Source organism: Helianthus annuus, chromosome 11, assembly GCF_002127325.2.
Source record: "Helianthus annuus cultivar XRQ/B chromosome 11, HanXRQr2.0-SUNRISE, whole genome shotgun sequence".
NCBI classification, from domain to species: Eukaryota; Viridiplantae; Streptophyta; class Magnoliopsida; order Asterales; family Asteraceae; genus Helianthus; species Helianthus annuus.
In genome coordinates, this window is record NC_035443.2 from 108528921 (window position 1) to 108545538 (window position 16618).

A 16618-nucleotide genomic window follows, 5' to 3' on the forward strand; every position below is an offset into this window, starting at 1 on the left:
AATGCAGCCACCGTGGACATCAAGGGTGAAGGAACGGTGATCTTGAAGTGGACTTCGGGGAAGGAGCTCACTTTAAGCAACGTGTTGTACGTCCTAGACTTGCGCAAGAGCCTAGTCTCGGGATGGTTGCTTAATAAGTTTGGATTTCGTTTAGTTTTTGAGAGGGATCAATTTGTACTAACTAAACGAGGAATGTATGTAGGTAAGGGCTATGCCCAAAATAGTATGTTCAAATTGAATGTAATGGCTGTCAAAAAGAACATGAATAAAATTGCTACTACTTCTACTTATATGCTTGAGTTTTCTGAATCGAATAAATGGCATGGTAGATTAGGTCACGTTAATTTTAATTCAATACGCCGTTTAATCAATTTAAATTGTATACCAACATTCCATATTGATTCACACTATAAATGTGAAACATGCGATGAATCCAAACTTACAAGATCATCATCAAAATCGGTTGAACGAATAACCGAACCCCTTGATTTAATTCACACTGATATTTGTGATTTAAAAGCGGTACCCACAAGAGGTGGAAATAAGTACTTCATCACATTTATTGATGATAGTACTAAATATTGCTACGTATATTTACTAAAAAGTAAAGATGAAGCAATAAGTAAATTTATCTTGTATAAAAATGAAGTTGAGAATCAACTTCAAAAGAAGATAAAAGCTTTGCGAAGCGACCGAGGAGGCGAATATGTTGCACCTTTTGCCGATTTGTGCGCAAAAAGTGGCATTATACATGAGTGTACATCTCCTTATTCTCCACAATCAAATGGCGTGGCGGAACGAAAGAACCGCACATTGAAAGAAATGATGAACGCCATGTGATAAGTTCTGGGGTGAGCCAGGAAATGTGGGGGGAAGCCATTCTCTCGGCTAACTATCTTTTGAACAAGATACCACTCAAAAAGAGAGACGAAACTCCATATGAGTTATGGAAAAGGAAGAAGCCTTCATAGAAATACTTGAAAGTGTGGGGGTGCCTAGGAAAGGTGATTGTACCACCTCCTAAGGCTCTTAGGATAGGACCCAAAACTGTTGATTGCATCTTCATTGGGTATGCACATCAAAGTAGTGCACATCGTTTTCTTGTACATGAGTCCAAGAATCCTGATGTACACGTAAACACTATCATGGAGGTGAATCCTAACGTTGTGTCTTACTTTGAAAATGTGTTTCCTTTGAGAAGACAAACACATGCAACGTCATCAACACCTAATTTTGAAGTAGGTGAAAGTTCATCTACACCAGTTGATGAGGTAGTTCATGATAAGACACATGAACGACCTGAGGTTGAAGAAAGTGATCGTAGGCGAAGTAAAAGGCCAATGGTTGAAAAATCCTTCGGTCCAGACTTCGTTAACTATATGGTTGAGGGTGAGCCCAATACATATCGCGAAGCGGTTTCCTCTTCAGAAGGACCTCAATGGAAAGAAGCAATAAGGAATGAAATTGATTCTATATTGCAAAATCATACTTGGGAGTTAGTAGATCTTCCACCTGGTTGCAAACCACTTGGATATCGTTGGATATTCAAAAGGAAGATGAAAACTGATGGAAGTATTGATAAATACAAGGCTAGGTTGGTGATTAAAGGATTTAGACAAAAGGAAGGTCTAGATTACTTTGATACCTACTCGCCTGTGACGTGCATAACCTCAATTAGATTGCTTCTTGCTATAGCGGCTTTAAGAAATTTGGAAGTTCACCAAATGGACGTTAAAACCGCATTTCTAAATGGCGATTTAGAAGAAGAGATTTACATGGAGCAACCTGAAGGTTTCTCCGCCCCAGGTCAAGAGGGTAAAGTATGTAAACTCGTCAAGTCTTTGTATGGCTTGAAGCAAGCACCAAAACAATGGCACCAAAAGTTTGATCATGTCATGATTGACAATGGTTTCAAAATAAATGAGTGCGACAAATGTGTTTATTTCAAAGACACAAATGAAGGTTATGTGATCTTATGCCTTTATGTAGATGATATGCTTATCATTGGGAGTAATGATAAAATTATCAAAGCTACTAAAAGCATGTTGAAAGCGAGATTTGACATGAAAGACATGGGTTTAGATGATGTGATTCTTGGAGTAAAGATCATAAGAACCCAAGATGGTCTTGTGTTAAGTCAATCTCACTATGTGGATAAAATTCTTGAAAAGTTCAACTCGGGAGACACGAGTGTAGCTCGAACTCCAGTTGATACCTCCCAATATCTCAAGAAAAATAAAGGAGATGGAGTTGCTCAGTTAGAGTATTCAAGAATTATTGGCAGTCTAATGTATCTAATGACATGTACTAGACCCGACTTGGCTTATGCGGTGAGTAGGCTAAGTAGATACACCAGCAATCCGTGCACGGATCATTGGAAGGCTATCACGAGGGTGCTTAGATACATAAGATACACAAGAGATTATGGACTGCATTATACCCGACAACCAGCAGTGATCGAAGGATACACTGATGCAAACTGGATATCGGATAATAAAGATTCCAAATCAACAAGTGGTTACGTGTTTACACTTGGAGGAGCTGCTATTGCTTGGAAGTCTTCTAAGCAAACGATCATAGCAAGATCCACAATGGAATCCGAATTTATCGCCTTGGATAAGTCGGGCGAGGAGGCGGAATGGCTACGTCAATTCGTGGAAGATATTCCAAGATGGCCAAAGCCTTTGCCAGCCATATGTGTACATTGTGATAGCCAATCAGCGATTGGTAGAGCTCAAAGCTTGATGTACAATGGCAGATCAAGGCATATGCGACGTAGACATAACACGATACGACAACTACTCTCAACGGGTGTTATCACAATTAATTATGTGAGATCAGCGGATAACATTGCGGACCCGTTTACAAAAGGCTTAAGCAGAGAGTTAGTAGAAACGTCGTCAAGAGGAATGGGACTAAAGCCCGTGATAAATGGGAATATGAGGGAAACCTAACTTAGTTGACTGGAGATCCCAAGATCTAAGTTCAATAGGACAACTTAATCATATTACCAAAACGGAGTCACTGTGGGGGAGTACCCCAAACCAAAACTAAAAGGGAGTTAAATATACTTCCTATTCCATTCCAATCAGTGACATTGATGTGAGGATAAGCATATTAAGGTTAATGATTGAGGGAAATCAAATAACCATGATGCTTTTAATGATTCATGGGAATCACCTATGTTAGAGAGAAGTGGGGTCGCTTCAAATGGATTTGTGGGGTGCGCAAATCCTAGAGCTCTCGTAGAACCAGGCTAGTGTTCCAGGACCATAATAGGACACGACAATGAGGAGTTGGCCAAACTAAGGAGAGTATTGTGTGAAGTGTATTGTCGTTTACACAAATGGGGGTATGTTCAAGGACATCGCGTCTACACACCGCTAGTAAGCTAAGTGCGCTTCACAAAAGAAGGTTCAAAGGCTTCAACCTACCTATCTTGCAATACTCAACTGTCGAATTTTATCGTTGAAAAGTGTAAGGAAAAGATCCATTTCCATACATGTGGGGGATTGTTGGAAATTTGATGAAAATAGCATTTTTCATATGGGGGATTGTTGGAAAAATAGGTGAAAATAGCATTTTTCACAAATATAGGAAAATGATTTTTTCCTATTTTGGACAAGAAATAAATATAATAAAATGAGCGGGTTTTATGTATTTATTTGTGGGTTTGTGTTCTATGTTGGAAGAGCTTCGCAACGAACTAAACCATGTCCAAAACTGAGCTAAGATGAATGAGATATCGATGCTCAAAGTTGGGTGTTTGAAACATTGAATGATGAAACAAAAGGGAAAGTAGCACCTTGTCCCACATCGGAGGAAAGATGGAACTTAAATGGGTATTTAAGGAGGAACTCTCCATCCTTATTGTTTCATGGAAGCACACACTAGTGTCCTCGCGAAGGGTGCGGAGCACCCTAACTCGCACACGCTCGCGCGCGCGCGTGGCGTGGCCGATGAGGCGCAAGTGGCGCTTTGATGGCGCACTTTGCACTTCGCATCGCCGCGAGCCGCTTGAGAGCCGCCTTTGTATTTTTGACCGCGTGCGCGTGGTCGAGCACAAGGGTTGCAAGGACCAAGTGGAAGGTGATGCGGCGCATGACGTGGCAGTCATGCGCATGCGCGCGCGAGTACACATGCCGGGTGGTTGCGCGCATGGTGCATGGGTCCTGCTGTGTCGTGCGCGGCGCACCAGAGTGAGCCAGTATGGCGCGACTGTGTGGCGCGCTCGTATAGGTTCACAGGTGATGTGGCGCACGCACGCATGGACTTGAGCCAAGAGGACGCACCGCGCATGGTGACGTGGCGCACGCGCGCATGGACTTGAGCCAGTGTGGCGCATGGCAGTGAGCCAAGAGGACGCACCGCGCATGAGCATGCAGACCTGGGCGCGCGCGCACCAGGGTGACTTGCGCGCGCACGCGTGCGCAGAAGCTTCCAACATTGAATGACAGTGCAGTTTTAGTCCAGCTTCGTAACTGACGAGTTAATAGGCTTTGACTGAGAATTAAATGACGTATTAAATTGCATTGAAGACGTTTAATGCAATTTAAACCTCTCATTTAATTCGTTTTTTGGCTGTTTCAAACTGGGAGCTGTATAAATACAACTCCATACCTTGCTGTAGAGACAACGACGAACACCAGCAACACAACAGCAAACTCAACTTTCTCTCTAGAATTTTCTGATCCTTTTCTTACAGTATTCAAGGTAACCTTCGGGTTGTAGGCGAACTCCGGCAGTACTACTGCTCCGGCTGTTGTACCCTGGGAAACAAAACGAGTACTCCTGGGAGACTCGGAATTTGTTTTAAGGGAAGCGTGTGTACACGTGACTCGGCCCCTCTGCTTCTACCCTCTTTCTTGTATTGTCTTTTATTTCAGTTGTAATTGTAATAGTTGATAGCTTTCTATTTTCTGTATTGTAATCTGTTAATAAAATTTGTTTATTTTATTTATTATTACGCGAACGGTTCCTACAACATATGATGGATCTAAACAAAACACAAGATCAACAACAACAACTTCATCACATACTTCAAACAACACTAGAAACACTTTATATTATTTAGATTATGTTGTTTCTTCACATGTTCATCTTTTAAAGTTAAGTTTTTCTTGATGGTGTAACTTGTACATATGAAACATACTACTATCAAGAAGTAAAATGAAGATGAGAAGGCTTACTACTAGCTCCTGTGGCTAGGGAAGTGGCAAAGAAACAATGAAGACGAAGATGATGAAAATAAGATGGTTAAAAGCTCTACAAGTAGGTCCTTCAACTTCCAATGCTTGCACCCTTCTTAGATGGTCTTCTTACACCTTTGTATAAGCTTGGATTGCCTTGAAAATGATTGAAAATGGATGGTGATATTGTTAATGGTGTGGCCGTGAGGTGAGAGCAAGAGAGGAAGAATATGGAGTTTGAAATTTGAGTTGGTGAATGTGAAGGAACATGTTGGGATAAGTATGTTATATAATCTCTAAATAACATAAACTTCCATCAAATAACATCTTTAGCATCCAAGTAAATTTCCTCATCTTTAGACAACATAAGGGCATGTGGGCCCCCCATTGTTGACCGTCCATGATGAAGAGGGGGGGGGGTTATGTTAAAGTTTGGAAGTTAGGAGGGTGAAGATGTAATTTAGATGCTTAGTGATGTGTTAAGTATGTATAGGTGTTTTTAGATGTTATGATGTGTTATATGACCAATACTAGCTTTAAATCATTAAAACGATGCTTCTAGTTTATTTTTGGTGTTTTTGGTAGTGTTCGGTTAATTGTTTGGTTGTCGGTTCGTTAAGGTGCTAAATTGTGTAATTTATAAGGTATGAAGTACCCTTTGGTGTTATGATTTCAATCCCGACACTTTACAAGTTGTTCTGAATGTTTAATCACTATTTCTGAATGTTATTTTAGCTTGTAATGCTGAATTTTGCTGAATTTCTGCAGAATTTGTTGTTTAAAGTTCGTTTCGGACAATTTTTAGTGCTTGTTTAAGCTTCCAAAAAGTGTTAATATAAACCCTTGTTCTCCCACTTGGGATTTAATATATTTTTTATGTCGGACCTACATCTAAGTCCTAAATCTATCGTTTAACTGAGTACTGAGGCTGTGCTGATACCGCTTGTCTAACCGGTGAGTTTACTAATTGTTTCGATGCAACGCTTAAATTGTTTCCCAATGCGATAAATGAAATGTTTAACATGCATGATTTAAATGTATGACATGCAAGCATATAATGTTGACGTTAAATCACATAATTGCAAACAATAAATAATTATTAAAATAGTACGGAAGTTACCGGTTTTGTGCCAGTTGTCACATACTGTTGTCACCCAACGTCTACAACCAAGGCCACTCATAATGTGCCATGTCGACCCACATTAAACCTCCACGCCGGTGGAAAACTTACCGCCTCCATCTAAACGTCGCCCTCCACACCCTTGGCGGGTCAGTGTGCACAACATGGAGAGACAACAACATTGGATTTCCACGCACACGTCGTGTGATCTTAGGATATAATGGTTTTATAATTATAATGTAATATAATGCAGATGAAAGCACGTAGTGAAACATCTAATCTTGATAAATATATACTTTTTGAGCTATTTTTACTTTTAAGTTATGCTCATATTTAATTATATTGTTTTGAGCTACTTTGTCAGACTTAAACATTTCAGGATCATATCTTGTTTATGAAACCGACCCATAACTGAACCGTTATAACTTTCATAACCAACTAATAGAAACTGCCATAATGTATTCGTTATGGTTATTATAACTTTCATAACCAATTAACAGAAACTGCCATAATGTATTGGTTATGGTTATTGTAATTGTTTAATCTGACATCTCGATTGTGATTATGATTTAAGGCTAAAGCCGACCCATACACACCCCTCGAGACGTATATGAAGTTACTTGTTTTTAATTCAAAAAGTTAAACTAAATTTAAAATGAAGAAAAAAAATAATACTCTCTTTATTTTATCTAAATTACAAACAATAAGGGGGTGTTTAGGATTCCATTTGCAAGCTCCTTGGGGTGTTTGGGTTAGCTCATTTTGGAGCAACTTATAACTTATTGACTTATAAAAGTTAATAAGTTGTTTTTATAGTGTTTGGATTAGCTTATTTAAGGTTTTTTTTTTTTTTTTTGTGTGCTGAGAAGTTGTTTTTGAGAAGTTAGTATTTGTAACTTATAACTTTTACACAAAAGACTTATTGACTTATATAAGTTAATAAGTCCTTTTTGAGAAGGAATCCCAAACACCCCCCTTTTATTGACTTATAACTTTTACACAAAAGAGTTTTTTTTTAGAGTTAACTGCCATTTTCGTCCTTGTGGTTTGGTCACTTTGGTCATTTCAGTCCATTTTTTAAAAATGCGCCATTTTCGTCCCCCACGTTCTGGAAAGGTGCCATTACAGTCCAAAAATCATAACCCAGTTAAGTCAGTTAGTAAATAAGGACTGATTGTGTAAATTTGTAACATAAAGGACCATTTAAGTAAATATTAAACACCACCACCACTAGCCCTGCCACCATCACCACTCCACTGCCACCACCACCGCCACCACAGCCCTGCCACCACCACCACTCCGCTGCCACCACCACCACCACCGCCACCACAGCCCTGCCACCACCACCACAACCCTGCCACCACCGCCACCACAGCCGGTTCATCATCAAATCAGACGAGAGAGGGAGAAAGTCGGAGAGAGAGAGATAACGAGGCGGGAGAGAGAACCGGCGACGGTGGGGTTGCCTTCCCCAGATGATGACGATGATGACGTTGATGGTGGTGGTTCCAGCGGCGGCGGTGGTGACCATGCTACTGTTCATCGTCTTCCCCAAAACGGTCAACAGAAGTCAAACGGCCTAATTCTCGATCAATACCGGATAATATTCAAATTAAACTTGCAGAAACATTGTACAAGTATAAACATACCGATTGGGTGATTAAAACTGATCCGGTATCGCGTGCAACGGCGTGGCGACAATCTCCGGCGACGAGTATTCCGGCGAGACTTGCAGACGATGAACAGAGGGTATTTTCGAAGGGGTAAAGGATTTTGAAGGGTGTGAGAGTTTCGTATGGGTTCAGGGACTCTAAATAACACAACAATTTGACACTTAATCGACAAACTTCTGTGGATTAATTCCACTTTGAATTTTTTATAAAAACTCCGATTTCACGTGGTGTCGGGCATGCTTATTGAACAATTACAAAGCATGGGGAGTTGTTTACGATCTGTGAGAGTGGTGGTGGCAGCGAAGTGGTGGTGGTGGCAGGGCTGTGGTGGCAGTGGTGGCAGGGCTGTGGTGGTGGTGGCAGGGCTGTGGTGGCAGGACTGTGGTGGTGGTGGCAGCGGAGTGGTGGTGGTGGCAGGGCTAGTGGTGGTGGTGTTTAATATTTACTTAAATGGTCCTTTATGTTACAAATTTACACAATCAGTCCTTATTTACTAACTGACTTAACTGGGTTATGATTTTTGGACTGAAATGGCACCTTTCCAGAACGTGGGGGACGAAAATGGCGCATTTTTGAAAAATGGACTGAAATGACCAAAGTAACCAAACCACAGGGACGAAAATGGCAGTTAACTCTTTTTTTTATTAATTGATGTTTGTGTAATGTGTTGAAAAAAAGTTTTGATGCTTCGAAAAGAAGAAAGAAATGAAGAACTTAGTTGATAGTGACTTTTCTCGAGAAGAAATTGATAAGCAATCCCAAACACCTCCTAAGTTTAAACGATTAGTGAAACAAATAATGACAAGATTAACATTTGTAGTTTTTAAATAATATCTATACTATATAATAAAAGAAACCACTTTTGGGACACTTGTCGTCATATTAGGGCATCTCTTATAGATAATTATTATTTTAATTTAATCTTTTCTAATTAATTATAGATAACTCTCCTGTTAAATATTATTTAGTTTAATATCTTATGGATAATTATTATTTAGTTTAATATTTTCTTCTCATTATCTCTTATAGATAATTATTATTTTAATTTAATCTTTTCTAATTATTTATAGATAACTCTCCTATTAAATATTATTTAGTTTAATATCTTATAGATAATTATTATTTAGTTTAATATTTTCTTCTCATTTATAATATTATTTAGAGAAAATTATGATTTTGGCCCATGTAGTTATATCACTTTTACCCTTTTAGCTCAAAAAAGAATTTTTTTAACATTTGAGCCCCCAACGTCTTCTTTTCTAACCCTTTTGGCCCCTAACACTAACCCCATCCATTAAATGTTAGGGGCCAAAAGGGTTAAAAAAAGACGTTAGGGGCCAAAAATGTTAGAAAAAAGACGTCAGAGGCTTAGATGTTAAAAAATTCTTTTTTTGGGCTAAAAGAGTAAAAGTGATATAACCACGGGGCTAAAATCGTAATTTTATTTTTTGATATATAAAATTAGATTTATTCAATTCATACAATACACAAGATTTTTTAATGATATATATATTTTTTATTATTTAGTAAAGAAAATTACATTTATTCAAACCGTGTAATACGCCTATTTTTAAAGATGTATTTTTTTTTTATTATTTGGTATATAAAATTACATTTATTCAACCCGTGTAATAAATGAGGTTTTTTAAAGATGTATTATTTTATTATTTGGTAAACAATATTAATTTATTCAACTCGTGTAATACATGTGGTTTTAAAAATATAACTTTTTCATTTTGTATATAAAATTACATTTATTCAACCTGTACAATATTGTTCTTATAGATATAATTTTTTATTATTTAATATATAAAATTATATTTATTCAACTCGTGTAATAAAGAAGGTTTTTAAAAATATATTATTTTATTATTTAGTATATAAAATTTATTTATTCAACCCGTGTAATACACGGGGTTATAATCTAGTAGTGAGATAAAAAAACTTGTAAATTTATTTAATTTAAATTTAAATTTAATTTAAATTTAATTTAAATAAACTATAAAGTTCATCTACGTGTACCCCACAAGTAACTCCTCACTCCTAGGCGATATCTTTGAAACAAAAGCAGTCCTGTCATCAACAAACCTATCTTTCCTTAAAACTTGTACAACGTGCATCAACACTTGTACCATCTGCTGGCACCAATAAATTCCCCAACCCAACAACAAACAACATACCATGAGTTCCAATCTTTATGTTTTCCAACGGGTTAAAAAGTCAGTGGGAAATTGAATAGAAAACAAAGAAAAAGAGGAAACTTTTCATTTTACCAAAAAAAAAAAAAGAAATAAAAAATTGAATTTTTCTTCAGATTCCTTCACTTTTAGCTTGTGGGATTTGTTCATTCAGATCACTAGATAAGTGGGTTTGTTTAGTTTCTTTAAATTCATTAAAGTGGTGAAGAAAATTTGTATCTTTACTGTGGATCTTTCCTTAAATCCAAAAACAGGTTAGTAATCCTCTCTGTTTTATTATTATTTTTATTTTTTCTTTCTTTAAAGATTTGGTGAGTTTAATGTGGTTTTGGTTTGTTTTGTTGCAGAGATCATGTGTAAATATCTAGGGGTTTTGGTGATTTATGGCTCTTTTTAAGGAAGCATTAAATACCATTTTTGGTATAGTTTATCAAACCCTTTAAAGAAAAAGCTCTGATCATTATCAAATTAAGACAACCCATATTTAAATTTGGGATTTCTAAGGGTTAATTCACTCAAATTTGGGATTTTGAGCTTGTAAAATGTTCTTGTTTGATTAAAGTTACAAACTTTGCCTCAAAATCCATAATTTGGATATCTTCCACCATGAGGGCATTCTTCCCATCTGAATCTTGTAAAGAATCACATCTAAATGCTCTGAATCCACAATCATGGCTGCAAGTTGAAAGAGGAAAGCTTTCAAAAGTTTCACCTCACTCTTCTTCATTGTAAGTTTTCTATTTGCCAACTTAAAAAGGGTGATTGGTTTGGTTATTGTCTAAGTAATCAGTTTTCGTTGTTTGGATAGACTACTCTTGCTTGCATATGATTATCTCATTGTTTAGGGGTCAAATACTCACATGTTGATCCTAGCCAAACACTCAATTCCAACAAATTTCAAAAGTGATTATTTTAAGTCGAAATAATGGAACTACATTGAATTTTTATGGGTCGTGTTTGGTTAGGCCTTTTCATTCAAAAGTGATTATCTAGTTGTATAATCTTCTTCTTTTAACCTACTTCAGCTTACACTTATCGGGTCGGTTGGGGGGGGGGTGTCAAATATGAGTTTTATACTTATGCTATTTGCAGAGAATCTCTAATCAAAGTCCGCGATCCATCGATTCTACCATTGTTCAAACCTGTTGATTATGTAGAAGTTTTAGCTCAAATCCACAAAGAACTCGAATCATGTCCTCCACATGAACGTTCAAACCTATATTTATTACGATATCAAGTCTTTAAAGGCCTTGGTGACATTAAACTAATGAGAAGAAGTCTTCGTTTGGCTTGGCTCAAAGCAAGTACGGTTCACGAACGATTCATTTTTGGCGCATGGTTAAAATATGAAAAACGAGGTGAACAACTTATATCTGATTTACTCTCGTCGTGTGGTAAATGTGCAAAAGAGTTTCCATTGATAAACATCGGTTCTGAGCTCCCGTCTGTCGTAAACACTAGTTTTCCTGATGGTGCAATGACGAATCAAAAGAATAGTTTATCGGGAACCGTTTCGTTTCAAATCGGGGATGTTAAAATAGTTTGTGATAGGCAAAAAATGGCGACCCTTTCGCCTCCATTTCATCCTATGCTTAACGGGTGTTTTATAGAATCAGTTTCAGAGGTCATAGATTTGTCGAAAAACGACATTTCATTAAGGGGTATGAAGGTGATTAGCGAATTTAGCTCGACGGGTATGTTGCCTGATTTACCAACGGATCTTTTACTAGAAATCATGGTGTTTTCAAGTAAATTTTGCTGTGAGAATCTTAAAGATTCGTGTGACAGGAAACTCGCAACACTCGTTTTATCACGAAACGATGCGGTTGAACTTATGGGATACGCTCTCGAAGAGAACTGTCCGGTTCTTGCGGCCTCTTGTTTGCAGGTTTTCCTTCAAGAACTCCCGAATTCTCTTAATGATGAACGCGTTGTTGACTTGTTGACTAGTGTTAACAGTCTGCATAGTCCGGTTATGGTGGGGTCCGCTTCGTTTTTGCTCTACTGTTTATTAAGCCAAGTTGCTATGGATCTTGATCCGGGATCCGATAAAGCTGCTTGCTTTTTGGAACAATTAGTTGACTCTACGGTAAACAGTCAACAAAAGATGGTGGCATATCATATGCTCGGATGTGTGAAATTACTCAAGAAGGAATATAACGAGGCCGAAAGATTCTTCAAGGCTGCACTGACCGAAGGGCATGTTTATTCTGTCACGGGTTTGACCAGAATCGGTCAAATTAAGGGCAAAAAGGTTGACTCTTTTAAGAAACTCACCTCTATTATTTCAAATTACACTCCTATGGGATGGATGTATCAAGAACGATCGTTATACTGCGAAAATAATGAAAAAAAGTGGGAAGATCTCGAAAAGGCAACGGAACTGGATCCGACGTTAACGTACCCGTATATGTACCGGGCGGCTTCTTTGATGAAAAAACAAAACGTGCAAGATTCAATGGCGGAGATTCACAAGATTCTTGGTTTTAAACTTTCGGTTGAATGTTTGGAGTTGAGGTTTTGTTTTCATTTGGTTGTTGAAGATTATCAATCGGCGATTCGTGATGTGCAGGCGATTCTTACTATTTGTCCGGATTATCGGATGTTTGAAGGGCGGGTACCCGCGACACAGTTTCGAACGTTGGTTCGTGAGCATGTTCGAAGTTGGACAAGTGCAGATTGTTGGTTGCAGTTGTATGATCGGTGGTCTGATGTTGACGATATCGGGTCACTTTCTGTTATATATCAAATGCTGGAGTCTGAAACGGCTAAGGGGGTTTTATATTTTAGACAGTCTTTACTTCTACTCAGGTATTATGTTATTATTAATATTTTAACATTTACAAACTGAATGCACTTGTATAGCATTCATTATATGTATGTATATGTGTGAATGTGTAGCTTCGTTAGACCAAAAATTAGAGGTGGGAAGATGGGAGGGTTGGGTAACGGGTCGAATTGGGTAGTTTTTAGTGAGTGTCAACCGTCAAAATAGGTCAAACTAAGTGGGGTTTAGGCATAGTTGTTAATAGCGAATAGCGACAAAGAGCGACAAGGGACCTATATGCTACATAGCGAATAGCAACCGCTATTTTATATATAGCGATACACTAGAAAAAGAATTTTGAAAATTTTTATATGTATATTATATCAAAATACCTTGGTATATATGCTATTTTACATGTATATTTAACAAAAACCTATAAATCCAGCTATTTTATAGCTATATCTAATTGCTATTTACATCAAAAAACTAATTGTCGCTATTCACGCTGTTGGTCGCTATGACCCAAATAGCGACACTTGGTTGCTTCGCTACATAGCGCGCTATAGCGGTCGCTATAGCCGCTATTGACAACTATGTTTAGGGATGCTCACGGTTCTGTTCGGTCGGTTTTAACACGATTTCTGGGCTGAACCGGAAGCTACAGTTGGCTGGGTAGTCCGGACCAGCTAAAATGGTTTGGCTGGCGGTTTGGGCTGTTTTTTTTAACATGCTATTGTACCGTTAGATATTCGAAAGCTTGGTAAAATGGCAGACATAATAAACGACCTAATATTTTACCTTTAAGTATTAAAAGGTTTATGAAAAAAGTGGAAAAAAGAACTTAAGAGCATGACATTGGTTAAATTAATAATCTATACATCTTATTATTGTTAGATTTCTATAAGTTAAAAAGTTATTTTATATTTATTTTTTATTATAATTTTTTATGTTAAAAAAGTTTTAATATCTCGTCTGGTTCTGTTTACCCATCCAGTTCCAAACCGTAAACCAAAGCGTACTTCTAACCCGCCCAAGCCGGTTGATTTAGCTCGGTTTGAGCGGTTCAGTCAGTTTCAACGGTTTTTGAACATCCCTAGTTGGGTTGACCGACACACACTTTTGTCCAGTTTTATTTTTCTATAAATAGTTGAGGCATTGCATATGCAACATGACGCTATAATATAACGTGTCTAATTGTCATTTTTTCTTGTTCTAATATATGAACTTAATCATAAAAAAACAGTTGTGGTACGTGTTAGGTTTCTTGCAAATCTTGAACTTTACTGATCAATTCTTATTGCAGGTTAAATTGTCCGGAAGCAGCGATGCGGAGTTTACAGTTGGCCCGCCAGCATGCATCAAGTGAACATGAACGTTTAGTTTATGAGGGTTGGATATTATACGATACGGGCCATTGCGATGAAGCGTTGAAAAAAGCCGAAGAATCTATTAAGTTGAGTAGATCCTTTGAGGCCTTTTTTCTGAAAGCATACGCTTTGGCAGATTCTAGCCAAGATCCTACGTGTTCTTCAACCGTTGTAGCGCTTCTTCAAGATGCCCTTAAGTGCCCTTCCGATAGGCTTCGCAAAGGCCAGGTTTGAACAATCTTTATCCCTAAATTTTGACCGGTTTTCCTATATGGCCTGATAGGCCTGCAGATGAACCTAAAGAACGCGAACAAAGGCATGTTTGTGTTCGTTCATTTAACTCTAACCGAACACGAATCAAACACATTTTTTTGTTCATGTTTGTTTATTAAGAAAATGGGCATGTCGTGTTCGTTTAAAATCCAAAACGAACAATTCACGAACGTAAACGAACATAAAAAAACAAACTTAAACGAACATAATTTAACAAACAATAAACAACACAAATGAACATAATTGAAGAAACATAAATGAACACAAATGAACATAATTAATAAACATAATCGAACATAAAGTAATTTTTAATGTAAATTAGTGATTAATTACGATAAATTCCATTGGAAAACCCATTTTTATTACTAGAAATCCCAATTACCAATTAGTTATATTAAGCAGTTAGAAAGTTCCTTTTATGTTTAATATTTATGTAAATATAATTACTCATGTATTTAAAATGAAATGAACGTAAACAAACAAATATAGACGAACGAACATAAACAAATGTAAATAAACGAACACAAATGAACGAACATAGACATACATTCACGAACATAAATGAACGAACAAAACGTGTGCTCATGTTCGTTTGTTTAATTAAATGAACAAAAAAAGTGTTCATGTTCGAACGTTTATTAAATAAACGAACATAAACGAACTTCCAGCCAAACAAGTTCACAAACAGTTCATGAAAGTTCAGTTCATTTACAGGCCTATGGGCCGAATTGGGTTACGTTTTATCTGTAATGGGTCAAACGGGTCAAATGAACTTAAAACTGTGGCAGGCGTTGAACAATCTTGGAAGCGTTTATGTAGATTCTGGGAAACTAGACCTTGCAGCCGATTGCTACATTAACGCGCTTAAAATAAGGCACACGCGGGCCCACCAGGGACTTGCTCGTGTCCATTATTTAAAAAACAACAAGTCTGCTGCTTATGAGGAAATGACAAAGTTAATTGAGAGGGCACGGAATAATGCGTCTGCTTATGAAAAGAGATCAGAGTATTGTGAACGTGAACAGACCAAGTCAGATCTTGAAATGGTTACTCGTTTGGATCCTCTTCGGGTTTATCCGTACAGATATCGTGCAGCAGGTTAGTTGGCTCAAACTTATATCTGACTCTGTTGAGGTGAGAATTTCGATCATTTTAGTTTTAAACGGGTCATTAACAGGTCAAATAAATAAATAGCCTAAAAGAAAACATGTTGAACGATTGGGTAACAAGTCAAACCGGGTAAATATTTGTTACGGGTTGGGTGATTGACCCAAAACACGTTAATGCCCATTTTTATCGAATAATTTATTTGTCAAATATAAAACGTCTTAGATTTTTGATATATTCTTGTGGGGCTCTCCTCTAATTGGGTTAGTGGTCAAATTCCAGTCTTGATGGACAATCACAAGGAGAAAGAAGCGATCACTGAGCTATCAAGGGCGATTGCATTCAAAGCGGACCTACATTTATTGCATTTACGGGCAGCGTTTCATGAACATACAGGGGATGTTTTGGGTGCCATGCGGGACTGTAGAGCGGCCCTATCTTTTGACCCCAATCATCAAGAAATGCTTCAACTTCGTAGTCGTGTAAACAGCCAAGAACCATAAATAATATTCAACAGTTAGATGCAATGGTGAAGAAAAAGAGAGGTTTGTGTATGATAAAAATGTCAACACATGATGAATCTTGTAAGCGTTAATATGTGTGTATTCCTTTAGATTCTTCACTCCATTTCTTGTTTTACTATTTTCCTATACTACTTAGTTCTATTGAAAACCGTGCCAGTTGCCATCCGCCCACATGACTGACTATAACCAAGACCCCAAGGCCATTTCTAGTGCATTAGACTCTAGATTTTTCACTCAAGAACGTGTCTGTCTAGTTGCATGACATATCAGCGACGCTTTTGTTCTTTGTTTAAGGATTTTTTTCCATCCTTCATCAATCTTTACTTTTTCCATGTCATTAACACCTTTTATACTTGGTTTTGAGTAAATATGGTTTTGGTTCTTGTAGTTTGGCAAAGTT

The 16618-nt window shown here is 37.5% G+C and overlaps 1 protein-coding gene across 1 annotated transcript; it reads left to right on the top strand.

Annotated features, from left to right (window-relative positions):
- Positions 1 to 10193: 10193 nt before the first annotated feature.
- On the top strand, positions 10194 to 16389 carry LOC110890406 (ETO1-like protein 1). Its single transcript, XM_022138012.2, has 6 exons — positions 10194 to 10434; positions 10528 to 10908; positions 11273 to 12991; positions 14251 to 14542; positions 15376 to 15685; positions 15977 to 16389. Exons 2-6 carry the CDS (start codon positions 10787 to 10789, stop codon positions 16195 to 16197), a joined length of 2664 nt encoding a protein of 887 aa, XP_021993704.1. The 5' UTR covers positions 10194 to 10434; positions 10528 to 10786; the 3' UTR covers positions 16198 to 16389.
- Positions 16390 to 16618: the final 229 nt, after the last annotated feature.